Source organism: Pristiophorus japonicus, chromosome 2 (assembly GCF_044704955.1).
Source record: "Pristiophorus japonicus isolate sPriJap1 chromosome 2, sPriJap1.hap1, whole genome shotgun sequence".
Taxonomy (NCBI): Eukaryota; Metazoa; Chordata; class Chondrichthyes; family Pristiophoridae; genus Pristiophorus; species Pristiophorus japonicus.
The window spans coordinates 282,724,155-282,751,983 of NC_091978.1; the positions used below are offsets into that span (position 1 = coordinate 282,724,155).

A 27,829-nucleotide genomic window follows, 5' to 3' on the forward strand; every position below is an offset into this window, starting at 1 on the left:
CTCATTGAAGTCATTTATAAACACTTCTGTAGCAAAATACCCAACAAATAAACATTTATTTGCATTTTTCTTATTTACAAGATTAGTTAGAAAAAAAATCAACTACAAATAATTATTGCATTAAGCAACTGTTATCCCTTCCTGTAGTTCTAATAAAACCGTACAGATGACATCAGAAACATTGGTTGGGAAAAGCTGGCAAGTGTAAAGGTGGCAGGGATCTGAAAATGTGTTGAAATGACATTATTTATTCACCATGGATAAGTAAAAGATTTAATCTGCTAATGTTGAATTTTTTGAGGCAAATGACTGTTTTACTTTAAATGAAAACTGAAAAAGTTGGAAATATTCAGCAAGTCATGCAGTATCTATGGACAGAAAAACAGATTGATCTTTCATCAGAGCTGGAAGAAGTTGGAGATTTAACAGTTTTTAAGCAAGTGCAAAGGTAGGGGAACAACGCGGGGCGGGGGGGGGGGGGGCGTTGTTGAAGAGGAGAGGTGGGGAGGGAAGAAAAAAAGAGAAGGTCTGTGATGGGGTGGAAAGCAGGACTGATTAAATAACTAAAGGGATGATGGTGCAAGGAGATGATAATGGGACAAGTTAAGAAACAAATTGGTCCAGAGGAGCTGTAAATGGCAGCAGCAGAACCAATACCAATATCTGTTGTCTGGAAAAAATAGGAGCAATGGTTATGATCTAAATTTATTGAAATCAATGTTGAGTCGGAAAGGTTGAAAAGTGCCGAATTGAAAGATGAGGCACTGTTTCTCGAGCTTCCATTGAGCTTTATTGGAACAGAGGACAGAGGGACAAAGAATTAAAATGGGAAGCGACCGGAAGTTCAGGGTTGTACTTGTGACTGAACAAGGTGTTCAGGAGAATGATCGCCCAATCTGCGTTTGGTCTCCCCTTTTAAACTTTTTACTCAATTTTCTCATTGTTTTCATAGGGGCCGAAATTGGTGAAAACTGATGGTCCGCCCATTTCTCGGTGGTAATTTCATACCACCAGGTACCGCTGGGCAGTGTGCGCGATTTTCGTCACTTTTTTCTCAGCGGTATGTCGAGCGGAGTGCAGCCGGCAGTGTGTGGGCAGTGAGTTCTTTTCACTCTGGAATCTTTGGGTCCCGAGTTGTGCGCACGTGCATGCTACTGCGATGCTCGCCCCCCCCCCCCCCCCCCCCCGAGAAGCACTGACCAGAATTGACAGAGACTGCTGGCTTGAGAGGTATATGGTGGGAGGGAATCGATGTGGGAGGAGATGACTATTTGGAGGGAGATGGCTCCTTGTTAGGGGAGATCGCTGTGGGGCGGGGGGGGGAAAGAGATTGGGGGGTGGGAAAGATTGGGGGGGGTGAGAGATAACAGGTAAAGATGCATACCACCAACCGAAGATCGACTTAAAACTACTTTTTCCAGGGCGGTCTGCAGGGTCAGCGGTATGTCAGTGGTAAGTGATCAATTTGGCAATTTTGGGCGGTATGTCGGCGGTGTGCAAGGGTGGACGGTATGCATACCACCCGGCGCTATGTTGCTGCTGAATTTCCTGCCGGGCGGTATGTAGTACTTTTTGATCAATTTCACGATTTTGGGCGGTATGTCGGAGGTCTATGTCCACCAATTTCGGCCCCATAGAATTTACAGCATAAGAGACCATTTATCCCATAGTGCCTGTGTTGGTGTTAGCTCTTCAACTGGAGCTGTCCATTTCTAATCCTATTTCCCAGCCTTTCTCTGTACAAAAAAAACATTTCAATACCTTTCATGATATAGCCACTTCCTCAATACCCAGTTGTGGTAAAGCATTCCATGTTCTCATAACCCAGTCAGTGGGGACAGTCTTTCACTATTTATTCTCTCAAAATCTTTCATAATTTGGAAAATTCGATCCACTTTTAATCGTCTCTGCTCCAGTGGGGAATTTTTTTTTTAGCCTTTCTCCATTCCTGGTATTATACAAATGAATCTTTACCCATTCTAATATCCATGTATGATTCCACAGGCATGGACAGTTTCTGGTCGCTCATATGAGTGGCTATTTCTGTGTGATTAAAACACCGCTCTTTTCCTTTAGGATGTTGGTTTGAATCCAACTAGATTGATGGAATGAATGTCCCTGTATTTGTTGTAACTGCCCTGTAATAAATAAGTCTGGGCATTTTCAATGCAGTGCACAGTGAATATAGATCCGCAGCATAAAATTGAAAAAAATAGCAAACAAATATTATAACAATTATTTTTAAATTGCATTTAGACACATTGTTTGGTGGGTAGAGAATGTGCCTGATGGTCTAGTGGATAAATGCATTGTGCACTGGATAAAAGCACTGTTCAGTGTACAACTGACTTACGCAGAACTGGAATGCTCCACATTTGATCCCCAGTCTATGCTGAGTTACATGATACCAGCCAGAGTGGCTGTAGATGCACTGCAATAGGCCCCAGATTAGGCCAGGGAGAGGAAAAATTGAGCAGGGTGCTTGCTCCTAATTGAAAAGTTTCTGGAGGGTTGGGTCGTGATTGGAATGAGTTTGCCTATGATGCCCTCCACAGCCAAATGGCTTGTTTACACTCACAAGAAAAATGGTCACTTGGATAAGTTGCAGGAAGGAATACTGACAGCACCTGTGTAAAAGTATATCCCAGAATGTGTTAAATCTTTCAGAAAATAGAGAAAACTGGGAAAAATACATTGTGGCATAATAGCAGTACTCAGTACCTGGCTGGGCTATACGTAATGTTGCTGTCACTAGATAGTAAAATCTTTAATTTCTCAGCACAAAAAAAAAGCAAATTTGTAAAACAAATATATTTTTCTCTCTCCCCTGCAAACTCTCTTTCTGCCACATGCTGTTTTTGTGGGTCCTGCCTAAATTTTTATTTACTTCTCATATATTTATTTGCCTGAATCTAAATTGAATTGCTGGTAGATTTGAACTCTTGCCTGTTTAAGGTATTAATCTGTGGTTCCAGGCTACGTAGCTATTCACTGTTTCTTCTTGAAATACCACATCACTTAAGAAAACAATAGAGAATTAATTTTATTTTGACAGCTACATTATTAAATAATTAGCTAATTTACTGGGAGATAGCAGACTTCCTTGTGATGGCTTCTAACATGGTAACCTTGTTTGATCACTGTGCAAAAGGAAGTGACGAGGAAACAAAATGAAGTTAAGACTTGTCATCTCAATATTTATAAAATCCAATTGTAATCCCATGAAACCCATAAAGTAGCTAGTGCCTTTTTTAAAACCACTTTTGGTTCTGCTAGGTTTACAGAGAGGGGGGTCAAGGGTCAAAGTACTAATAAGAGTGTTTGGGATGTCTGCTGCCACAAAACAAAATGGAAACTTGATTGATAGCTAGAGGGCTGAAGGGAGAGAGTAACAGAGAAAGCAAAGGTCATAGAGCCATTTCCCCTCTCTGCATATATAATAACCTGTGTGGTATGGATAGCAAAATGTAGATATTGTGGATCAATATGACATATGCTGTACACATTTGGAGCAGTAATAAGACACGCAAGCACAGCTTATAGTAACATTTTGAAATTGAAACTGAACAATTCTAGATAAAATATGAATATAGGTAATGTTAAAAACGGGTGTTTATTAATACAGTACTCAATTTAGCCAAAATAAAAAAAATGAGCAATGTGTTGAAACCTCCTACAGTTCAATTGGACTACTCTAATTGATTATAAGAACATTCAATCAATTATTTAACTTGAGCATTTGGGTTCTTTAATTCCTTATTTAAGAAAAAAAGGTACATTTTCATTCTTTATAATAATATAGTGCTGAGTAAACCACAGTTCAGTTGGAAGTCTTTTTGGGCAAAACATTTCTCATCTGTCATTAAAATATTAAAACACTTATTTCACTTTTTATTCCAAAATATGTCACCAATCCCCTTTCAAACCTAATGTGTGGACTGAACAGTAGTTATACTGGTTGACTCAGAGACTGGTCGATCCTTCGATAATTTCCTGTTCAAATTTACAATCAATTGAGTTGAAATCTCTATTTTATATACAGTCATTATAGTCTGCAGTGTTACTTCATAGCTGAGAAGCTCTATTTATTGCACTGCTACTGTGATGAATTGATTAATTCACCAGAAAAAGGAGAAACGCACCAGGCCAGTTTATTAAGCATCGCTAACAATTCTGCGTCATTCATAATCATTTATTGTGGTAGTGCAGGGAATAGTGATCAGTCACCTGAAGAATCCTTGTCACTGGGATGGTTATGGTAAGCAGAAAAAAATAGACTCCTCGTATCAGACAGCTGTGTGGTGCAATGTCGGAAACTGATATATAGCCGCTTGCAATATGCGTTTGTATGCTATGTAGCATGGTTCACTTTTCATTAATTAGTCCTAATTGTCACCTTTTCTCTTTCAGTTAAGCAAAAAAATTCAGGTTTAGTGGTTTGGCTTAAACATTTGGTGACTTCTCAGTTTAAGCTTTTGCATTCTTTTTAATGGGGAGGAAGTGGTATAGTGTTTTGATTTTAGTCAATGAATAGTATCAGCTCTGAAAAAAATAATGAGTAGTTTCAAAATTTGAATGAAATTCTAGTTTATTTTTGAAAGTAAGTTTTCTATCATCCTTGAACACTGCTCCAATACTGACTATATTGATCTGTTCACAATGTCTGCAAAGTTTACAGATGTTGTATACATACAATTGAGAGTAAATTCTTCTGAAATGTTACACATTGTTTTGCTCACCAAGTTTGTATTTTAAAAGTTTGGATTTGAAAAAACAACAAACTTCTATTTATACATTTTATAATTTCAAGATGTCCCAAAGTGCTTCACAGCCAATGGAGTATTTTTGAAATGCGGCAGCCAATTTGGGTACAGCAATGTCCCACAAATAGCAATGAAATAAAAGACCGGATAATCATTTTCAGTGATGTTAGGCAGGACACTGGGTGAACTGCCCTGTTCTTTGAATAATGCCATAGAATCTTTCACATGCACCTTGGGGGGGGGGGGGGGGCGGGGGCGTCTTAGTTTAACATCTCATCTGAAAGATGGCATCTCTGACTGAAGAACTCACTCAGTACTGCACTGAAGTGTCAGCCTGGATTATGTGCTCAAGTCTTTGGAGTGGGGCTTGAATCCATGATCTCGGTGGCATGAGTGCTACCACTGAGCCAAGGCTGACACCAGAGAATATTCTTGGAACTGCCAAGAACACCTGAGTTCAAGTCAAAACAGATTTTCTCTTGTATATTGTGAACCAAAAAGAGGTAATATTGATTTATTTATAATAATACTTGAATACCAGCAAAAGCTGTGAAGAAACTATTAATATTCTGATGAAATGTGTTGTATGGTAGAGCAAAGGGAGACTGATTGAAATGTTCTGAAATATTTTTATAGGGATAGTGTCCCGTTAAGACCTAGACTAGGTTTCTTCACATTATATTTCTTGCTTCTGTACTACACTAATATCAACCTCTCAATTTCTAAAACATGCATTTTAATTAAATACATTTTCTGCCTTATAGGCCTGGTTTGTATGAAATCCAGCAGCTCTGTTGTGGAGTTGGTCATGTTACTGTGTTCTCAGGTAAGTCTATGGAAATCTTATAAATTTATTACAGTTGAATTTGTATACTTTATTACAATAGGTTATTTCACTGACTGAAATATAAATTACTAGAGTTAACAGAAATTGAAAATCAAAAACTATGTATTTTATTTGAAAATGTTTTGCTTTTATTCCTGTTAATGAAATACTTCTCCTCCCCAAGTTACACATTTCCCTATTTGTAGCACATGTTGTCTAGTCACATTCTTAAGGGCTCAATTTTGGCCAGGAGTTGCTGTTTTTTTTTTTGAGTAGGCTGCTTTTTCTGGCGAAACTTAAAAATCCCCAGTTTCCCCAATCAATTTGCACCAGCATAACTCACTTAGTTAAGTTTTTTTTTAGGTTCGTTTTTTTTTTCTCAAAAGGGGGCGTTACCAACCACCTACGCCAGTTCTGGCCAGTTAGGCAACTTTGGCCAGCTAATAGTTACTCCATTTCTACTTAGGCCAGCATATGTGGCCACTTGAAAAAACCCTTGCGGAGAGATAAAGAAATCGGCGCAGGTAGGTACATCGGAGGCCATTCGACTTGGGCTAGGGGCGGGAAGCGGCGATGACCTGGATCTAAACCAACCAAGCCTTACCCTTAGCAATGGTTGCAAACAAAAACTACTAACAATTCTATAAGAAATAAAAAATTAAAGTCCTACCTTCATCTTCAAACTGGAATTCACCTTTCTGCACTTGGCCCGGGAAGGCAGTGGGCAGGTGCGGGAGGCTACTCGGACTGGGCTAGGGGCGGAACTCGGCCTGGGCTAGGGGCGGGAGCGAGTGAACTGGCCGGCATCGGGATTCAACAGAGAGGCTGCAAGCAAATCAACGGAGAGGCTGGGGGCGAGGAGCGATTGAACTGGCTGGCATCGGGTTTCAACGGAGAGGCTGCAAGCAAATCAACCAAGAGGCTGTGGGGGGAGGGAGGGAGGGAGCTGGCAAGCATCGGGGGCCACAGAGAGGGAGAGGCTGCAATTCAACAGAGGGGATGGGGGGGGAGGGAGAGAGGTCACAAGACTCATGGGGAGGAAGAGAGGAGAGGACAAAAGACCTTTGGGTGTGGTCCATCCATACAGACCTTGGGGGGGGGGGGGGGGGGGGGGGGGGAGGGAGGGAGAGAGAGAGAAATGTGAACCTGTTCGGCCTGCTTTCCTGCCGCTTTGACCTTCTTTGAAAGTTTAACTTTTAAGTATGGGGGCAATACTGACAATGCCATACCTTTTGCAAGCATTCTGCATCATTGTGCTACGTAGGAGACAATTGGTTAGAGCTCATCACATCAGGAACATCAGAGCCTGCAGGCTGCTGAGCAGGAGGCCTTACGCATCTCGGCAATTTCGAGTCAGGCGTGCGTACCTGCACCTGAGTGATGCAGAATGTATTACAAGGCTGTGTTTCCGCAGAAAAGTTGTCCGTGAGATCTGTGAGTTGCTGTGACCAGACCTGCAGCCAAGAAGCGACAGGTGGACTGCTTTGTCAGTTGAAGTGAAGGTTACAGCTGCACTTTCATCCTATGCCTCTGGATCGTTTCAAGCTACAACTGGAGATGTGTGCACTGTCTCTCAACATGCAATACATGTCTCCATTTGCCAGGTCACGGCTGCACTGTATGCGTGGAGGAATGAATTCATAAAGTTTCCAATGACCGCCCAAGCAATCCATGACAGGGCTGTGGGGTTCTCAAGGATTGCTGGCTTCCCAAAGGTACAGGGCTGCATTGATTGTACCCACATCGCCTTGCAAGCACCTTTGAAGGATGCCGAGCTGTTCAGGAATAGAAAAGACTTCCACTCCATTAATGTGCAGTTCGTGTGTGACAGCATGCATCGTATCATGTCAGTCGATGCAAGATACCCTGGCAGCACCCATGATGTGTTCATCCTACGTGACTGCGTTATATCTGCCATGTTTGAGCAGCAGCCAGAAGGGCAGAGTTGTCTACTGGGAGACCAAGGGTACGGCCTCGCCACCTGGCTCATGATACCCTTACACGTAACCCGGACGGAAGCTGACCGTGAATACATGTCACACATTGTGATGCACAGCATCATAGAGAGGACCATTGGCATCTTGAAACAGCGTTTCCGATGCCTGGACCATTCCGGAGGCTACTTGCAGTACTCCCCTGAGATTGTCTTTCAGTTCACTGTTATGTGCTGCATGCTGCATCATGAGACAGCAGCAGCTGGTAGTGGAAGAAGACCCCTGCGGTGAGAGTGGCTGATGATAATTTGAAGATGTAGGTATTGAGCAGGAGGAGGTGGAGGAGGATGATGACGAGGAGGAAGAAACCATGGAAGTGCCGGAGCACGGCGGCGGAGGAGGGCGGCCCATCGTGCTGCTTTAACGATTGCTAGAGCCTTACGCCAGCGGCTCATCCGTGAACGCTTTACTGATGCCTGAGGGCTCAATGACAACTATTCCACATGGAAATATTTATTATTTGGAGCTGTTCCGTAATGTTGTGTTGTGTTAATGGAACATGATTCAGTTTTAATGTAAAATATATTTTATTCAAAAGTTTACAATGTACTTAGCTTTACTGTAATAAAATTATTCTTGTATCAAACTTTACTTTAATATGACTCTAAGATCACTTAAAAACTTTAAGATCACTTATAAAGTTGTAAATTTACATAACTTACAAAAAACTTTCAATTTGAAAACAGTTAACAGTCACATCAACAACCGCAGCAGCAGCAAAGAAAGGCTGCACTCATCTCTCATCCCCCCTTAGTCTAACACCGACTGTCGCGCTGGGTCTTGGACTCTCCACTACCCCTGCCCCCAGGCGGGGTGGCGCAGTCATTTTGGCCTTGGTACCAAGCTTATTCCTTCTAACATCTCGTTTAATGTGCACTTCTTGATGGATGGTGGTGGTGGGGGGGGAGGCGGGGTGTCAGGTGTTAATGTGGAGGGCCCGGCTTGGATCTCTTCAGAGGCTGGTGTGGGGATTGCAGTGGGAATGGCAGTTGATTCTGTCAATGGGCGCATGGTCTGGGTGTGTTCCATTATTGCAGCAACTAACTCACACATGCCGTCCCTCATGCACCCTGACAGTGTCTCAACGGACTGAAACAATCCCTCCCTTATGGCCTGTGTCATTGCCAGTGTCGTCCTTTGCACTACCTCTGACTCCCTACCTCGTGGCCATTGCCGTGCTTTGCACTACTTCTGACGTTCCCTCCTTCATGGACACTATTCCCTCACTGATGTTCCCAGACATCGTTCCCATTTCCCGTGCCATTGCTGTGACTTCTCCCGCTACCTCATCACTCACCCCACTGATGGTGTCCTGGAATGATCAGGTCAGGTCAATGCTCTCCCCACTCAATGCCATGATCTGAACCACATCTGTTGCATCCTGCATCTCAGGAGAGCGTGGTCGATTTCTCCTTCCCCTCACCCTGGGTCTGCCTCGCGGCATCTCAGTAGAAGCCGAGCCTTGGATGGTGGGGTCCTGGGTGTGCCTCTTGGCATCCCACTGGGACCTGCATCCTCGGATGGTGGGGCCCTGGGTCTTACTTGCTGCTGCCCACTACTAGAACCGGCAACCTCAGATTGTGTGAAACCATGGCATGTCCCACCAGAACGAAAACCACTAGCCATGGAAGGGGGGAAACCATGGAATGTCCCACCAGTACTCAAATCACTAGTCATGGAAGGGGCTGGCAACTCTGAGAACTGCACATACTCCATATTCGGTATAGAAGTGGTAGCTTCATTCAGCTGACTGAACTCTCCCTCACCCCCATATTGGTCTGGAGGGTTGGCTTGGAAGATGTTCTCGTCTTCAGGCTCGTTCGCGTCTGAATCATCATCTGCATCTTCAGGATTGGCATCAGGTTCTGCAAAATATAACAGAACAATCAAATGGTGAGCAGCAGAGGAGGGTGCAGGATGGGTGGCATGAGTAGGATCACACATAGCTGGCCAGGCAGCAGGTTGATTTGAAGGGCCAGATTGAATTTTTAGGACTTACCCTCTCCCTCGAGTGTGGGCCTAGCTTGTGCTGTGCTGATTGTTTTTCTCCAGGCAGGACCCATCAAAGCAGCGACCCTCTCTTCCAAGGGTGTCAGTGGGTGCAGATTTGGCGGGCCTCCTCCTGTTCGAGTTCTTTCCCTTTTGTTGTGGTACAATTTCTTCTGCAAAGATGAGAATATAACTTTTTAGAGAGTGTGTTTCTGCTGGGTGGGACATACAGATGGTCACATTTACAATTGCAATTGCATTGAATAAATGAAAATATTACTTGCACTAACTGCTTGACCAAGATCCTGCCATTTCTTTTTACACTGGCTTCCAGATCTCTTGGTGTCACCAATGCGCAGAAATCTTCTGCAACTTGTTCCAGCGTTTCTTCATTTCTTTGGGTGGAACTTTTATGTGACCTCTGCTGGTGTCCAGCTCCTGCCATCTGTTCCCAATCACAGTAACTAGTGTCTCCACTTCTTCCAGTGAGAAATTCTTTGTTCTTGGTCCACGATGCTGCATTGCTGCAGCTGCTCTGAGACACACAGCACTTTTCCAATGCTCTGAGACACACACCGATTTTTCAAAACACACAGTACTGATTTTTCCAAATACAGCACTCCTGCCTGCTGGCATGCAGCAGTGATTTTTCCAAACACACGGTACTAATTTTATATGCAGCAGTGATTTTTCCAAATACAGCACTCCTTCTGGCACTTCTGCTGGAATGCAGCACTGATTTTACCAAACAGAACACTGCTTCTTGCGTTCAGCAGTGATTTTCCATCCACAGCACTCCTTCTGGCACAAAAACACAAGCAGCTCTTTAAAAATGACCGATTGCCAACTCGCAGCGTGACTGCGCATGCGCGGACATCACCATTCTCCACTGCGCATGTGCAGATGCCTTGGCACATCTTCCAGCACAGAACGCAGGCTCCACCCCTCGAGTCGACTGGCCACTGCGACTGCAGTGATGAGGCCAGACAGCGGCCAAAGTTGCAACATTTTTTTCCAGCACATCTCTGAATGTATATCAGCGGCACAACGACAGTAAGTACGCCGAAAAACGGGCTCAGCCAAAATTGAGCCCTTAGTAACTTGCTTAATGACTACGGGTTGTTTCAATAGTGTACCAAACTGTAATACAGGTACAACGTCTGAAATCCAGCAACCTCGGAACCGAGACTGACGCTTTTTGGAGTTTTTTGAAAAGAAAATCAATACATCCGAAATCAGGAAAACTCGGGACCAAGATCGTGCCGGTTTTCATATTTTTCCGGATTTCACTCGTCGCTGTTGGCGCTCCTCGCCACCCTCTGATCCTCGCTGCCCGCCGATTCCTGCCAACCCTCCGATCCTCATCGCCTGGCAATTCCTGCCACCCGCGGCCCCTTGGCGCTGCGGTTTTTACCGGTTTCCTCGTCCCTCGCCGCCCAATGTCACCATCTTGGCTGCCGCAAAAATGTTCAGTTTTCGGACAGCCGGATTCTGGACGTTGTGCCTGTAGTTTATAATAACATTGTGAAATGTTATTTCAGATAATTTTCAGTTATAATCTTAAAAATATTCAGGAAATTGCACAAAATGATTTGACTATTTTATGAATTCTTTAAAAAAATCCTATGGCAGACTAGTCATTCACTCAGGTATCTATTAGGGAATAGGAAAGTGCAAATTTTTTTTCTGCAAGGATCACTAATTTTGCATGGTCACAAAGATTGTAACAATTTGAGCTCAATGTATAATTTTCATATTACATCTGTTTTTGTGAGTCAGTACAGATCTTTAATTGATTCTTTACCTTTTGCACTAACTTGGAAATTATTTTGTGTGTTCAGAAGTTTTCAGCACATTAGTTTTGGACCATGAATAAAACAAAAGCTATAAGTGGTGAGAATGAGGCTTCAGAGGTCATGGGTTCTGACCCTTTTCAAAGCTTTTGACCTTCATTTACAACCTAAAGGTTTACTTGGCTGACAAATAAGGATAATGCATCATTAATGTTCCCTTACATCGATTTATTCATTTTAGTGGGTATGTTGCCAAATTTATTTAGGCTGTGCTGACGGATAGGTCATGAATATAAATGAAAGAATCATAGAAGGTGTGAAAAATCAATGCTACATGTTGTCAATATGGTGCAATAAGCACATTTACTTGAGAATATCACACCTAATAGATCTCAGAATGAACTAGTAAGCCTAGCAATGCATTCCTGAATGTGTTTTACCCATTGCATAGAGATTCTGCAAGATAAGTTACCACAATATAAAAGGAAGTTGAGAAGCTTATGTATAATTGGTAAAAACAGGTCAGTATAACATTTTAATGAAGGTTGATTCTTAAAGGAAATTCAAACTTGCTTCAGTTCATGTTCACTGTTAAACTAATATCTGTGCAGCCTCATCCGTTCCTTGACTTAACATACTGATTTGTAGGGCTAGATATTTTTCATATTTGTGCTTTAGGTATGTAAAGGTACAACTATGATATCAGTGCTAACATTTTGCAGCGTATTGGTTAGTTAGTTTGGTAAAGTATCAATGCTGTAGTAGTACGTCACACTTGATTTCTTCACGGTAATAATGCGTTGGGCTAGATTTCTGTATTTTTTTCATGAACTTCAAGTAGGAAATTAAAATGGACTGGCACTGTCACAAATTTACTTTGATTAAGTGGGCTTTGTGCTCTACTGAAAAATTTTGCAAGAATAAATTTGCAAAGAAACTAAAATTGAGGTCATTGGAAAATATTTTCCTATTTGGTTTGTTAGCTGTCTCTGTCTCTGTCTTTCTCTTTGTCGGTCTGCCTCGCCCTCTCTGGTCCGGCCTCCTCTCTGGTCAGTACTCGTGCAGTCGGCTGCATGCTCTGTCCCATAGTGTCAGCTGTAGCTCAGTGTAGCAATCTCGCCTTTGAGTCAGAGGTTGTGCCTTCAAGTCCACCTCCCTCACCGACTCCCCCCACATCCCTCACCGACTTCCTCCCCATCCCTCACCAACTCTCCCCTCCCCCGCCGAGTTCCCCCTTTCTCTCGCGGACTTCCCACCCGCCACCCCACCGGCTGACTTCTCCTCCTCCCCCCTCCCCCCCCCCTGCCGACTTCCCCCTCCCCCGCCGAGTTCCCGGCCAACTTCCCCACCACGCCGGCCGACTTTCTCCCCCCCACCCCCCTCTCCGCTGCTGACTTCCCCCTCGCTGACCTCATCCGCTCCCCCGCCAACTTCCCCCCGTGATACTCCCCCGCCACGACTCTTTTCCCCCACCCCGCCCCCGCGACACCCTGCCCCTCCCCCACCGTGTCTCTCTCCCTCTTCCCCCCCCCCCCCCACCACCGTGTCTCTCTCCCTCTTCCCCCCCCTCCCCCCCCCCCCACCGTGTCTCTCTCCCTCTTCCCGCCCCCCCCACCGTGTCTCTCTCCCTCTTCCCCCCCCCCCACCGTGTCTCTCTCCCTCTTTTCCCCCCCCCTCCCCCACCGTGTCTCTCTCCCTCTCCTCCCCCCCCCCCCCCACCGTGTGTCTCTCCCTCTCCTCCCCCCCCCCCCACCCCCATCTGTTCCTCTCTCTCCCCCGCCCTCCTCCCCTGCTAGTCTCTCAATCCCGTCTGCCCCCCCTGTCTGATCGCCCCCCCCCCTTGTCTGTCTCCCTGTCTCTGTGTGTCTCTCTTTCACTTTCTCCAAGCGTCTTTGTAATGCATGCTCTGTGGCATGCCCTTGGCAAATGAAACAAAATTTATCCCTGAAAATGCATTTTGTTGTGCTGGACAGAGAACTGTAGCAACTTGCATGGGCTAGATCAATAGATTACAAAGTCTGATGCACTTATTTGTCATACATGTCATCGAAGTGTTTAATGCTATTCTAATCACATGGAGGGCGTCGAGATTGATTTCTGGGGTTCATTACATTGCTTGGAGGATTTTGGAATTTAGACTTGAATTGAAAACATTTTATAGTGGAAAGTAAGGATGTTTTGACTATAAAATGTACTTCAGCTGTTTTTTTTTAAACATGATCTTCCTACAGTTTAAAATTTTGCATCATCTAAAATGGAAGGCCAGGGTCACAAAAGCAATTTATTTCCTAATGAATAGGACAGACCTTGCTGACATGAAAACTTGAGAGACCCGGGATAAGAATTTAACCAGACTCTTTGAGGATGTAGATATCGGATAGAGTGTGATGTTGATTAATTTTCGGGGGGAGATGGGGTGGGATGTGATATTTTCATTCTAAAATCTTAATTAATTTTGTAGGGTAGATGGAGTGGGATGAGTGTCAAAGATCAAAAAGCTAAGGTCAAAAAATCATGTTTTTAATCACACAAAGATTAGTCTTCTCAGCTTGATAACTTCACATGCACTATCTATTGTTGTGAAGCAGAACAAAACAGAATAACTGTTCATTTCATTGTTGACCAGAATGGCGTGGGTTTCTTGTCATGACTTTTCCATTGGAATTAATTCTTAAATCTTCATAACACCATAATTTTTATTGGCTGAAAATTGCTTCCTTACAAAGATTCCCATATTCTGAAGAAGTTGTGGTTAATTGTAGGCCAGCTTAAGCTATTTTAACTTTGTTAAACTGCTGCAGTATTTGCTTATTTTGGAATGCAGTGAGAAACTCATCATAGTTGCTCATGTATCAAATGCTTTCAAAAATGTGCTTTAGTGAGGGTAAGCATAGTTTTTTCTTTCCTTTACATTTTAAATTCTAGTGAATTCTAGTGGCTTCCCAAATATTTTTATGGACACCTTTTGTGAACCGTTTCATATAACATTTAAAGAAAAAAAGTAACGAAAGGTTTTTTCCTACTGTGACGTTTGCAACATGCTGTACAGTACCTCTTGTGTAAGGAAAAATTATACAGGGAGCTGTCAGGGGAATTGTTTTTCTCAATGGATTTATTAAGATGGCTTTGTTTTTTTATTTGAAATGCATTTGCATTACTTATATTTCCAAATTGCACGTTTGTGTTCATTACTTACCATGCAAGCATGTTCGTTATAGTAAGTCTTTAATGTATTAAGAAAAGAAAGTGTCCTTTGCAGTAGGAAGCCTTTCATCCACAGATGCCAATCAATACAATAGGTTGCTTTATTTGTAGCATATTTCTAACGGTGAATGTAATTGTCTCTTTTTCTGTACATGTTTAGTAGTGATGTAAACTATGTTGGGTAATAGGTTCTTGTCCAAATAATAGTATTTAATTTTCAGTTGGCTCAATTTAAAGTGTGTGTATATATAATGTGTATATATAATATAACAAAGTGAGACTGTTTTGTATTTTTAAAGGAAGAATGAACTTGTATGTTAAGTATAAAGGCAACTTAAAATTTGGTTTCTGCAGCTTACAGGGCCATTTTGCTATCTGGTATTATTTCATGATGGCATTGGGAAGTATTCATGTTTGGTTAACCGTATCTGGAGCAAGATTATAGACAATCCAACTAAAAAATATATAGTTTGTGAATGTAAAAGGGAATTGTGCATTTATGTCAGCAATATTCATACAACTCTCTTCCATGCTACTATACTTGCACTAATATATTGTTTTTAACATTAGTGTTTTTCTTTCAAGTATTAGCTTATTGGAGTAACTTTGTTTCTTTAAACCACCATCATGCCATTCAAGGCCATTTTATTAATGTTCTTTTGGCCCCATACTAATTCAGTCTGACACACATTTCAATAACATTACCTCAATTCCAGTTTTAAAGCTGAATTTATTGCTGCACTTTTTGAAGTGCATCATTTAAAAATGGTTTCAACCCAAAACATCTAATAAATAAATAATGTGTATGGCTACTCAGTAGTAGATTTTCCAGACTAGAAATCATTCCATCGGATACTGAACAGTCCACTATCGGAGCGGCCTGTCAGATAAATCTTATAGTAGCTGAATTCATGTCCTGTAAATCACATGTTATTGTCTGAGCCTTCTGCCAGGTCATCTATTCTTTTCTCATTTATCAGAAGCGGATGCAGCACATTACAAAACTAGCCTTAAAGTGCTAGGTTCCAGACAGACTAGGTGTTTTAGATGACAGTTGTTTTTCCATCCAGGGAAAGAAAGGTTGAAGAGATTTGCCGAGAATAAAATCAAACAAAATACTATGCTGCATATGTTCAACCTTGTGAAGGTATTTACATTCACCAGCTTGATATACATGGAACAATATTTTGTTTCCCCTATTCACACAGAATCATTAGAGATCTTACAATCTTCCACACTAATGTTAATACAGTCACAGAAGTGATGGACAATTTAATCTGTGACTTCGGCTATTTAGTGTTAATACATTAGAAAGTCTCCTTTTCGTTTCTCACAAGTTTCGAGCCATGTTAACATTACTTGACCAATTATGGTTTCTAAAGTAGTGGAGAGTGGCACCCTTAAATGTTCACTGCCCGTCTAGAACTTGAAGTCTCTGAAATAGATGTATAGCTTTTATTACAGTCATTGATTTTTTTCTTACATATTCAAACCGTTCATAGTGTGAAGTATAACAGCAGCCAAACAGGCATCGGTTCAGCATTTCCTGTTAGATATGAGATGATCTTGAGGAGGTAGTTTTGCAGCACTTCCAATAGTGCAGCCAATTGTAGTACAACTGCAATAAGTACATTAATTTTGCATTAAGGTTTGCTGGCGACACCAAGTTAGGAGTAGGTCATTTGGCCCCTCGAGCTTGCTCCGCCATTCAATAAGATTATGGCTGATCTGATCATGGACTCAGCTCCACTTCTCTGCCCGCTCCCCATAACCTTTTACTCCCTTATCGCTCAAAAATCTATCTCCGCCTTAAATATATTCAATGACCCAGCCTCCACAGCTCTCTGGGGCAAAGAAATCCATCGATTTACAACCCACTGAGAAGAAATTTCTCCTCATCTCCGTTTTAAATGGGCAACCCCTTATTCTAAGACTACGTCCCCTAGTTTTAGTTTCCCCTATGAGTGGAAATATCCTCTCTGCATCCACCTTGTCGAGCCCCCTAATTATCTTATGAGTTTCAATAAGATCACCTCTCATTCTTCTGAACTCCAATGAATATAGGCCCAACTTACTCAACCTATCTTCATAATTCAACCCCCTCATCTCCAGGATCAACCTAGTGAACCTTCTCTGAACAGCCTCCAATGCTTCCTTCCTTCCTTAAATATGGAGACCAAAACTGTACGCAGTACTCCAGGTGTGGCCTCACCAATACCCTGCACAATTGCAGCAGGACTTCTCTGCTTTTATACTCTATCCCCCTTGCAATTAAGGCCAACATTCCATTTGCCTTCCTGATTACTTGCTGTACCAGCATATTAACTTTTTGTGTTTCATGCACAAGGACCCCCAGGTCTCTGTACTGCAGCACTTTGCAATTTTTCTCCATTTAAATTATAATTTGCTTTTCTATTTTTTCTGCCAAAGTGGATAACCTCACATTTAGAAACATAGAAAATAGGAGCAGCAGTAGTTCATTCGGCCCTTCGAGTCTGTACCCCGATTCAATATGATCATGGCTGATCCTCTATCTCAGCACCATATTCCTGCTTTTTCCCCATACCCCTTGATGTCTTTTGTGTCTAGAAATCTATCTAACTCCCTCTTAAATATATTCAGTGACTTGGCCTCCACAGCCTTCTCTGATAGAGAATTCCACAGGTTCACCACCCTCTGAGTGAAAAATTTCTCCTCATCTCTGTCCTAAATTTCCTATGCCGTATCCTGAGACTGTGACCCCTTGTTCTAGACTTCCCAGCCAGCGGAAACATCCTCCCCGCATCCAGTCTATCCAACCCAGTCAGAATTTTATACGTTTCAATGAGATCCCCTCTCATTCTTCTAAACTCTAGTGAATACAGGCCTAGTCGACCCAATCTCTCCTCATACGACAGTCCTGCCATCCCAGGAATCAGTCTGGTGAACCTTCGCTGCACTCCCTCTATGGCAAGTATATCCTTTCTGAGGTAAGGAGACCAAAACTGCACAAAATGCTCCAGGTGCGGTCTCATCTCGGCCCTGTATAACTGTAGTAAGGCATCCTTGCTCCTGTACTCAAATCCTCTTGCAATGAAGGTCAACATACCATTTGCCTTCCTTGTGTAATGAGAGAGGATTAATTAGCAATCTCATTGTGCAAGGCCCCTTGGGGAAGAGTGACCATAATATGGTGGAATTCTGCATTAGGATGGAGAATGAAACAGTAAATTCAGAGACCATGGTCCAGAACTTAAAGAAGGGTAACTTTGAAGGTATGAGGCGTGAATTGGCTAGGATAGATTGGCGAATGATACTTAGGGGGTTGACTGTGGATGGGCAATGGCAGACATTTAGAGACCGCATGGATGAATTACAACAATTGTACATTCCTGTCTGGCGTAAAAATAAAAAAGGGAAGGTGGCTCAACCGTGGCTATCTAGGGAAATCGGGGATAGTATTAAAGCCAAGGAAGTGGCATACAAATTGGCCAGAAATAGCAGCGAACCTGGGGACTGGGAGAAATTTAGAACGCAGCAGAGGAGGACAAAGGGTTTGATTAGGGCAGGGAAAATGGAGTACGCGAAGAAGCTTGCAGGGAACATTAAGGCGGATTGCAAAAGTTTCTATAGGTATGTAAAGAGAAAAAGGTTAGTGAAGACAAACGTAGGTCCCCTGCAGTCAGAATCAGGGGAAGTCATAACGGGGAACAAAGAAATGGCAGACCAATTGAACAAGTACTTTGGTTCGGTATTCACTAAGGAGGATACAAACAACCTTCCGGATATAAAAGGGGTCAGAGGGTCTAGTAAGGAGGGGGAACTGAGGGAAATCTTTATTAGTCGGGAAATTGTGTTGGGGAAATTGATGGGATTGAAGGCCGATAAATCCCCAGGGCCTGATGGACTGCATCCCAGAGTACTTAAGGAGGTGGCCTTGGAAATAGCGGATGCATTGACAGTCATTTTCCAACATTCCATTGACTCTGGATCAGTTCCTATGGAGTGGAGGGTAGCCAATGTAACCCCACTTTTTAAAAAAGGAGGGAGAGAGAAAACAGGGAATTATAGACCGGTTAGCCTGACCTCAGTAGTGGGTAAAATGATGGAATCAATTATTAAGGATGTCATAGCAGTGCATCTGGAAAATGGTGACATGATAGGTCCAAGTCAGCATGGATTTGTGAAAGGGAAATCATGCTTGACAAATCTTCTGGAATTTTTTGAGGATGTTTCCAGTAAAGTGGACAAAGGAGAACCAGTTGATGTGGTATATTTGGACTTTCAGAAGGCTTTCGACAAGGTCCCACACAAGAGATTAATGTGCAAAGTTAAAGCACATGGGATTGGGGGTAGTGTGCTGACGTGGATTGAGAACTGGTTGTCAAACAGGAAGCAAAGAGTAGGAGTAAACGGGTACTTTTCAGAATGGCAGGCAGTGACTAGTGGGGTGCCGCAAGGTTCTGTGCTGGGGCCCCAGCTGTTTACATTGTACATTAATGATTTAGACGAGGGGATTAAATGCAGAATCTCCAAATTTGCGGATGACACTAAGTTGGGTGGCAGTGTGAGCTGCGAGGAGGATGCTATGAGGCTGCAGAGTGCCTTGAATAGGTTAGGTGAGTGGGCAAATGCATGGCAGATGAAGTATAATGTGGATAAATGTGAGGTTATCCACTTTGGTGGTAAAAACAGAGACACAGACTATTATCTGAATGGTGACAGATTAGGAAAAGGGGAGGTGCAACGAGACCTGGGTGTCATGGTACATCAGTCATTGAAGGTTAACATGCAGGTACAGCAGGCGGTTAAGAAAGCAAATGGCATGTTGGCCTTCATAGCGAGGGAATTTGAATACAGGGGCAGGGAGGTGTTGCTACAGTTGTACAGGGCCTTGGTGAGGCCACACCTGGAGTATTGTGTACAGTTTTGGTCTCCTAACTTGAGGAAGGACATTCTTGCTATTGAGAGAGTGCAGCGAAGATTCACCAGACTGATTCCCGGGATGGCGGGACTGACCTATCAAGAAAGACTGGATCAACTGGGCTTGTATTCACTGGAGTTCAGAAGAATGAGAGGGGACCTCATAGAAACGTTTAAAATTCTGACGGGTTTAGACAGGTTAGATGCAGGAAGAATGTTCCCAATGTTGGGGAAGTCCAGAACCAGGGGTCACAGTCTGAGGATAAGGGGTAAGCCATTTAGGACCGAGATGAGGAGAAACTTCTTCACCCAGAGAGTGGTGAACCTGTGGAATTCTCTACCACAGAAAGTAGTTGAGGCCAATTCACTAAATATATTCAAAAGAGAGTTAGATGAAGTCCTTACTACTCGGGGGATCAAGGGTTATGGCGAGAAAGCAGGAAGGGGGTACTGAAGTTTCATGTTCAGCCATGAACTCATTGAATGGCGGTGCAGGCTAGAAGGGCTGAATGGCCTGCTCCTGCACCTATTTTCTATGTTTCTATGTTTCTGACTGCTTGCTGCATCTGCATGTTTGCTTTCAATAACTGGTGTATAAGGACATCCAGGTCCCTCTATACATCGACACTTCCCAAGCCATCACCATTTAAATAATACTTTGTCCTTCTGTTTTTCCTACCAAAGTGGATAACTTCACATTTATCCATGTTATACTGCATCTGCCATGTGTTCGCCCACTCACTCAACCTATCTAAATCATGTTGCAGCGTCTTTACATCCTCCTCACAACTCACAATCACACCTAGTTTTGTGTCATCAGCAAACTTGGAAATGTTACATTTGGTTCCCTCATCCAAATCATTATATATATATATATAGTGAGTAGCTGGAGCCTAAGCACTGATCTCTGTGGTACCCCACGAGTCACTGCCCGCCACCCCAAAAAACATCCGTTTATTCCTACTCTCTTTTTCCTGTCAGTTAACCAATTTTTAATCCATGCCAATACGTTACCCCCAACCCTATGTGCTTTAATTTTGCACACTAACCTCTTATGTGGGACTTTATCAAAGGCCTTCTGAAAGTCCAAATACACTGCACCCACTGGTTCTCCCTTGTCTACTCTATCAGTCACATCCTCAAAAAACTCCAGTAGGTTTGTCAAACACGGTTTTCCTTTCATAAATCCATGTTGACCTTGTTTAACCCCGTTGATATTTAAGTGTGCCGTTATCACATCCTTAATAATAGATTCTAGCATTTTCCCTACTACTGATGTTAGGCTAACCGGTCTGTAGTTCCCTGTTTTCTCTCTTCCCTCCTTTTTTAAATAGTGGGATTACATTTGCCACCCTCCAATCTGCAGGAACTGTTCCATAATCTATAGAATTTTGGAAGGTGACAACCAATGCATCTACTATTTCCATGGCTACCTCTTTTTAGTACTCTGGGATGCAATTCATCAGGCCCCAGAAATTTATCGCCATTCAGTCCCATTAATTTCTCCAGCACTATTTTCTTACTAATAATCATTTCCTTTAATTCCTGTTGCTCACTAGACCCTTGGTTCCCGAGCATTTCTATTTGTGTCCTCTTTAATAGAAACATAGAAAATAGGTGCGGGAGTAGGCCATTCGGCCCTTCGAGCCTGCACCGCTATCCAATAAGATCACGGCTGATCATTCCCTCAGTACCCCTTTCCTGCTTTCTCTCCATACCCCTTGATCCCCTTAGCCGTAAGGGCCATATCTAACTCCCTCTTCCGTAGGCCCCTTGCAGTCAGATTCAGGTGATTTTGTACTGGGGAACAAAGAAATGGTGGACCAGTTAAACAAATACTTTGGTTCTGTTTTCACGAAGGAAGATACAAATAACCTTCCGGAAATATTTGGGGACCGAGGGTCTAGTGAGGAGGAGGAACTGAAGGATATCCTTATAAAGCGGGAAATTGTGTTAGGGAAATTGATGGGATTGAAGGCCGATAAATCCCCGGGGCCTGATAGTCTGCATCCCAGACTACTTAAGGAAGTGGCCCTAGAAATAGTGGATGCATTGGTGATCATTTTCCAACAGTCTGTCGACTGTGGATCAGTTCCTAAGGACTGGAGGGTAGCTAATGTAACACCACTGTTTAAAAAAGGAGATAGAGAGAAAACGGGTTATTATAGACCGGTTAGCCTGACATCAGTAGTGGGGGAAAATGTTGGAATCAATTGTTAAAGATGAAATAGCGCATTTGGAAAGCAGTGACAGGATCAGTCCAAGTCAGCATGGATTTATGAAAGGGAAATCATTCTTGATAAACTGGAATTTTTTGAGAATAGAACTAGTAGAGTGGACATAGGAGAACCAGTGGATATGGTGTATTTGGACTTTCAAAAGGCTTTTGACAAGGTCCCACACAAGAGATTGGTGTGCAAAATCAAAGCACATGGTATTGGGGGTAATATACTGACGTGGATAGAGAACTGTTTGGCAGACAGGAAGCAGAGAGTTGAGATAAACGGGTCCTTTTCAGAATGGCAGGCAGTGACTAGTGGAGTGCCGCAGGGCTCAGCGCTGGGACCCCAGCTCTTTACAAGATACATTAGTGAGTTAGATGAAGGAATTGAGTGTAATATCTCCAAGTTTGCAGATGACACTAAGCTGGGTGGCGGTGTGAGCTGTAAGGAGGACGCTAAAAGGCTGCAGGGTGACTTGGACAGGTTAGGTGAGTGGGCAAATACATGGCAGATGCAGTATAATGTGGATAAATGTGAGGTTATCCACTTTGTGGGCAAAAACACGAAGGCAGAATATTATCTGAATGGCGGCAAATTAGGAAAGGGGGAGGTGCAACGAGACCTGGGTGTCATGGTTCATCAGTCATTGAAAGTTGGCATGCAGGTACAGCAGGCGGTGAAGAAGGCAAATGGTATGTTGGCCTTCATAGCTAGGGGATTTGAGTATAGGAGCAGGGAGGTCTTACTGCAGTTGTACAGGGCCTTGGTGAGGCCTCACCTGGAATAGTGTGTTCAGTTTTGGTCCCCTAATCTGAGGAAGGACGTTCTTACTATTGAGGGAGTGCAGCAAAGGTTCACCAGACTGATTCCCGGGATGGCAGGACTGACATATGAGGAGAGACTGGATCAACTGGGCCTTTATACACTGGAGTTTAGAAGAATGAGAGGGCACCTCATAGAAACTTACAAGATTCTGACGGGACTGGACAGGTTAGATACGGGAAGAATGTTCCCGATGATGGGGAAGTCCAGAACCAGGGGACACAGTCTTAGGGTAAGGGGTAGGCCATTTAGGACCGAGATGAGGAGAAACTTCTTCACTCAGAGAGTTGTTGACCTGTGGAATTCCCTACCGCAGAGAGTTGTTGATGCCAGTTCATTGGATATATTCAAGAGGGTGTTCGATATGGCCCTTGTGGCTAAAGGGATCAAGGGGTACTGAGGGAATGATCAGCCATGATCTTATTGAATGGTGGTGCAGGCTTGAAGGGCCGAATGGCATACTCCTGCACCGATTTTCTATGTTTCCATGAAGACAGAACCGAAGTACTTATTCAATTGTTCTGCCATTTCCTTGTTCCCCATTTATAAATTCTCCCATCTCTGTCTGTAAAGGACTTACATTTGTCTTAACTAATTTTTTTTTTACATACTTGTAGAAACTTTTGCAGTCAGTTTTTATGTTCCTTGCAAGTTTACTCTCACACTCTATTTTTCCCCTTTTAATCAATCTCTTGGTCCTTTTTTGCTGAATTCTAAATTGCTCACAATCCTCAGGCTTGCTACTTTTTCTGGCAACTTTGTATAACTCCTCTTTTGAATCTAATACTAGTCTTAATTTCTTTTGTTAGCCATGATTGGGCCACTATTCCTTTTGTGTTTTTACGCCAGAAAGGAATGTATAACTCTTGCAATTCATGCATTCGTTCCTTAAATATTAGCCATTGCCTATCCACTGTCATGCCTTTTAATGAATCTTCCCAATCTATCATAGCCAATTCATTTCTCATACCTTCGTAGTTTCCTTAGTTTAGATTTAGAACCCTAGTTTCGGATTGGACAACTTCACTTTCCATCTTAATAAAGAATTCAATCATGTTATGGTCACTCTTCCCTAAAGGACCCCGCACAACAATGAACCCCTTCTCATTACACAATACCCAATCTAGGATAGCCTGCTCCCTAGTAGGCTCCTCAACATACTGGTCTAAAAAACCATCTCGTATGCACTCCAGGAATTCATCTGCCACAGTATTATTACTAATTTGATTTGGCCAGTCTATATGTAGATTAAAGTCACCTATGATTACTGTAGTACCCTTGTCACATGCATCTCTAATTTCCTGTTTGATGCCATCCCCTACACTACCACTACTGTTTGGAGGCCTATAGACAATTCCCACCAATGTTTTCTGCCCCTTGGTGCTCCTTAGCTCCACCCAGACTGATTCTACATCTTGATTTTCTGAGCTAATATCCTTTCTCACTATTGCTCTAATTTCATCCTGTACGAACAACGCCACACCACCCCCTCTTTCTTTTTGCCTGTCCTTCCTAAATATTGAATATCCTTGGATATTCAGTTCCAAACCCTGGCCACCCTGCAATCATGTCTCCGTAATTGCAACCATATCGTATCCGTTTACATTTATTTGCGCTGTCATTTCGTCTACCTTATTGCAGATGCTTCGTGCATTTAGATACAATGCTTTTGGATTTGTCTTTTTAACATTATTAGACATCTTAACATTGTTTTGAACTAAAGCCCTATTTGTCTTATCGGTATATTTTTTTTACCTGGACCCTATTTGTTAGTGCACTTTTTTGTTTGTATGCTCTGTCCCTTCCTGACATAATATGGTTATCCTTACCACAATCACTTTCCTGCATTGCTTCCTTTTCTTTTCTCTTTAGCATTCCAGATTTCTCTCCAGTGCGACTGTCCTTCCCTGCCACCCCCCCCCCCCCCCCAGCCACCCTTATTTAGTTTAAAGCCCTGTCTACCTCCCTAGTTATTTGGTTCGCTAGAACTCTGGTCCTAGCATAGTTCAGGTGCAGTCCGTCCCCACGGAACAGCTCTTTTTCCCGAGTATTGGTGCCAGTGCCCCACGAATCGAAACCCACTTCTCCCACACCAACCTCTGAGCCACACATTCATTTCCCTGATTCTATTGACCCTATGCCAATTTACTCGTGGCTCAGGTAATGCAGAGATTATTACCTTTGTGGTTCTGCTTTTCAATTTAGTCCCTAGCTGTTCAAACTCTCTCAGCAGAACCTCTTTCTTAGTCCTACCTATGTCATTGGTACCTATGTGTACCATGATAACTGGATCCTCCCCCTCCCCCTCCCACTCCAAGTTCTTCTCCAACCCGGAGGAGATGTCCTTTATCCTGGCACCAGGTAGGCAACATAGCCTTCAGGAGGCACGCTCTCGGCTGCAGAGAACCCTATCTATCCCCATAACTATACTGTCGCCTACTGCAACCACCTGCCTCTTTACTCCCCCTACTTGAATGGCTTTCTGCACCACGGTGTCTTGGTCAGTCTGCTCGTCCCCCCCGCAGTCTGCACACTTGTCCACAAGGATTGTAAGAACCTCAAATCTATTGGACGTGCAGGGACTGAGGCTCCTGCAATAATACCTCCTGGATTCCCCTTACCTGCTTCACTTGCAGTCACACCCTCCTGTCCCTGATCACGTGTCAATTCTAAAGTATTTAATCTAGAGGGTGTGGCCAACTCCTGGAGCAAAAGGTCCAAGTAATTTTCTCCCTCCCTGATGTCTCGCAATGTCTGTAGCTCGGACTCCAGCTCCTCAACTCGAAGCCTAAGTTTGTTGAGCCGCAGACACTTACTGCAGATGTAGTCGCCCTGGACCAAAATGTCCAGAAGCTCCCACTTATTGCAGCAGCAACACATCTCCTGTTTTCCCATGATTTTATTTAATTAATTAGTTTAGCATTAATCAAGTATTTACCCTATATCGTTTATTAAATTAGTTAAACAAATAAAGGTTAGTTTTTAGTATTTAGTTAGGAGAGGCAAAAAAACAGATAAAACCCAAGCCAATTGGGGAAATCATCTGGTAAAATTGCTCTCCGACCCAACCAAGCGATCGAAACTAGTCCAGGAGATCACACTGGCCGAATGCTGTGGCTTTTATCCCCACTCTTGGGCCTCAGTCTGCTCCCACTCAGGTACGCCACCGCTCTGCGGAAAAAGTTAGGAAGAACAAGGCAAAGCAACACCGCCTGCCCCCACCTCACCGAACTCTCCCACTTACCAAACTCTCTTTTCCCATTCTGAGCTGCTGCACTCTGAGCTGTTTTCCCACATTATACTCCATCTGCCAAATTTCTGCCCACTCTCTTAGCCTGTCTATGTCCCTTTGCAGATTTTTTGTGTCCTCCTCACAATTTGCTTTCCCACTCATCTTTGTATCATCAGCCAACTTGGCTGCATTACACTCGGTCCCTTCATCCAAGTCATTAATATAGATTGTAAATAGTTGAGGACCCAGCACTGATCCCTGCGGCACCCCACTAGTCACTGTTTGCCAACCGGAAAATGACCCATTTATCCTGATTCTCTGTTTTCTGTTAATTAGCCAATCCATTATCCATGCTAATATTACCCCAAACCCCGTGAGCTTTTATCTTGTGCAGTAACCACTTTATCGAATGAATTCTGGAAATCCAAATACACCACATCCACTGGTTCCCCCTTATCCACCCTGCTCATTACATCCTCAAAGAACTCCAGCAAATTTGTCAAAGATGCTTTCTCTTTCATAAAACCATGCTGATTCTGCTTGATTGAATCATGTTTTTCCAAATGTCCCACTACTGCTTCCTTAATAATCGACTCCAGTATTTTCCCAATGACAGATGTTAGGGTAACTGGTCTATAGTTTCCTGCTTTTTGTCTGCCTCCTTTTTTAAATAGGGACGTTACATTTGCGGTTTTCCAATCTGCGGGATCACGCCAGAATCCAGGGAATTTTAGAAACATCGGAACATAGAAAAAATAGGTGCAGGAGTCGGCCATTCGGCCCTTCGAGCCTGCACCACCATTCAATAAGATCATGGCTGATCATTCCCTCAGTACCCCTTTCCTGCTTTCTCTCTATACCCCTTGACCCCTTAGCCGTAAGGGCCATATCTAACTCCCTCTTGAATATATCCAATGAACTGGCATCAACAACTCTCTGTGGCAGGGAATTCTGCAGGTGAACAACTCTCTGACTGAAGAAGCTTCTCCTCATCTCAGTCCTAAATGGCCTACCCCTTATCCTAAGATTGTCTCCCCTGGTTCTGGACTTCCCCAATATCGGGAACATTCTTCCCGCATCTAACCTGTCCCGTCCCGTCAGAATCTTATGTGTTTCTATAAGATCCCCTCTCCTTCTAAACTCCAATGTATAAAGGCCCAGTTGATCCAGTCTCTCCTCATATGTCAGTCCTGCCATCCCGGGAATCAGTCTGGTGAACCTTCGCTGCACTCCCTCAATAGCAAGAACGTCCTTCCTCAGATTAGGAGACCAAAACTGAACACAATATTTCAGGTGGGGCCTCACCAAGGCCCTGTACAACTGCAGGAAGACCTCCCTGCTCCTATAATCAAATCCCCTAGCTACGAAAGCCAACATACCATTTGCCTTCTTCACCGCCTGCTGTACCTGTATGCCAACTTTCAAAGACTGATCAACCATGACACCCAGGTCTCGTTGCACCTCCCCTTTTCCTAATCTGCCATTCTGATAATATTCAGATAATATTCTGCCTTCGCGTTTTTGCCCCCAAAGTGGATAACCTCACATTTATCCACATTATACTGCATAACCCCCTCACAGCTCACACCGCCACCCAGTTTAGTGTCATCTTCAAACTTGGAGATATTACACTCAATTCCTTCATCCAAATCATTGATGTATATTGTAAATAGCTGGGGTCTTGCGGTACTCCACTAGTCACTGCCCGCCATTCTGAAAAGGACCCGTTTATCCTGACTCTCTGCTTCCTGTCTGCCAACGAGTTCTCTATCCAAGTCAGTATATTACCCCCAATTCCGTGTGCATTGATTTTGCACACCAATCTCTTGTGTGGGACCTTGTCAAAAGCCTTTTGAAAGTCCAAAAACACCACATCCAGTGGTTCTCCCTTGTCCACTCTACTGGTTACATCCTCAAAAAATTCCAGAAGATTTGTCAAGCATGATTTCCCTTTCATAAATCCATGCTGACTTGGACCGAGCCTGTCACTGCATACCAAATGCGATGCTATTTCATCCTTAATAATTGATTCCAACATTTTCCCCACTACTGATGTCAGGCAAACCGGTCTATAATTACCCG

The 27,829-nt window shown here is 43.3% G+C and overlaps 1 protein-coding gene across 3 annotated transcripts in view; it reads left to right on the forward strand.

Moving 5' to 3' along the window:
- lrba (LPS-responsive vesicle trafficking, beach and anchor containing) overlaps positions 1–27,829 on the forward strand; it is a 1,157,354-nt gene that overhangs the window by 336,451 nt on the left and 793,074 nt on the right. For all 3 annotated transcript variants that reach the window (XM_070871469.1, XM_070871472.1, XM_070871473.1), the window contains exon 33: positions 5,528–5,589. In XM_070871469.1, the coding sequence (XP_070727570.1) occupies positions 5,528–5,589 (62 nt within the window). The remainder of the gene's footprint in view (positions 1–5,527; positions 5,590–27,829) is intronic.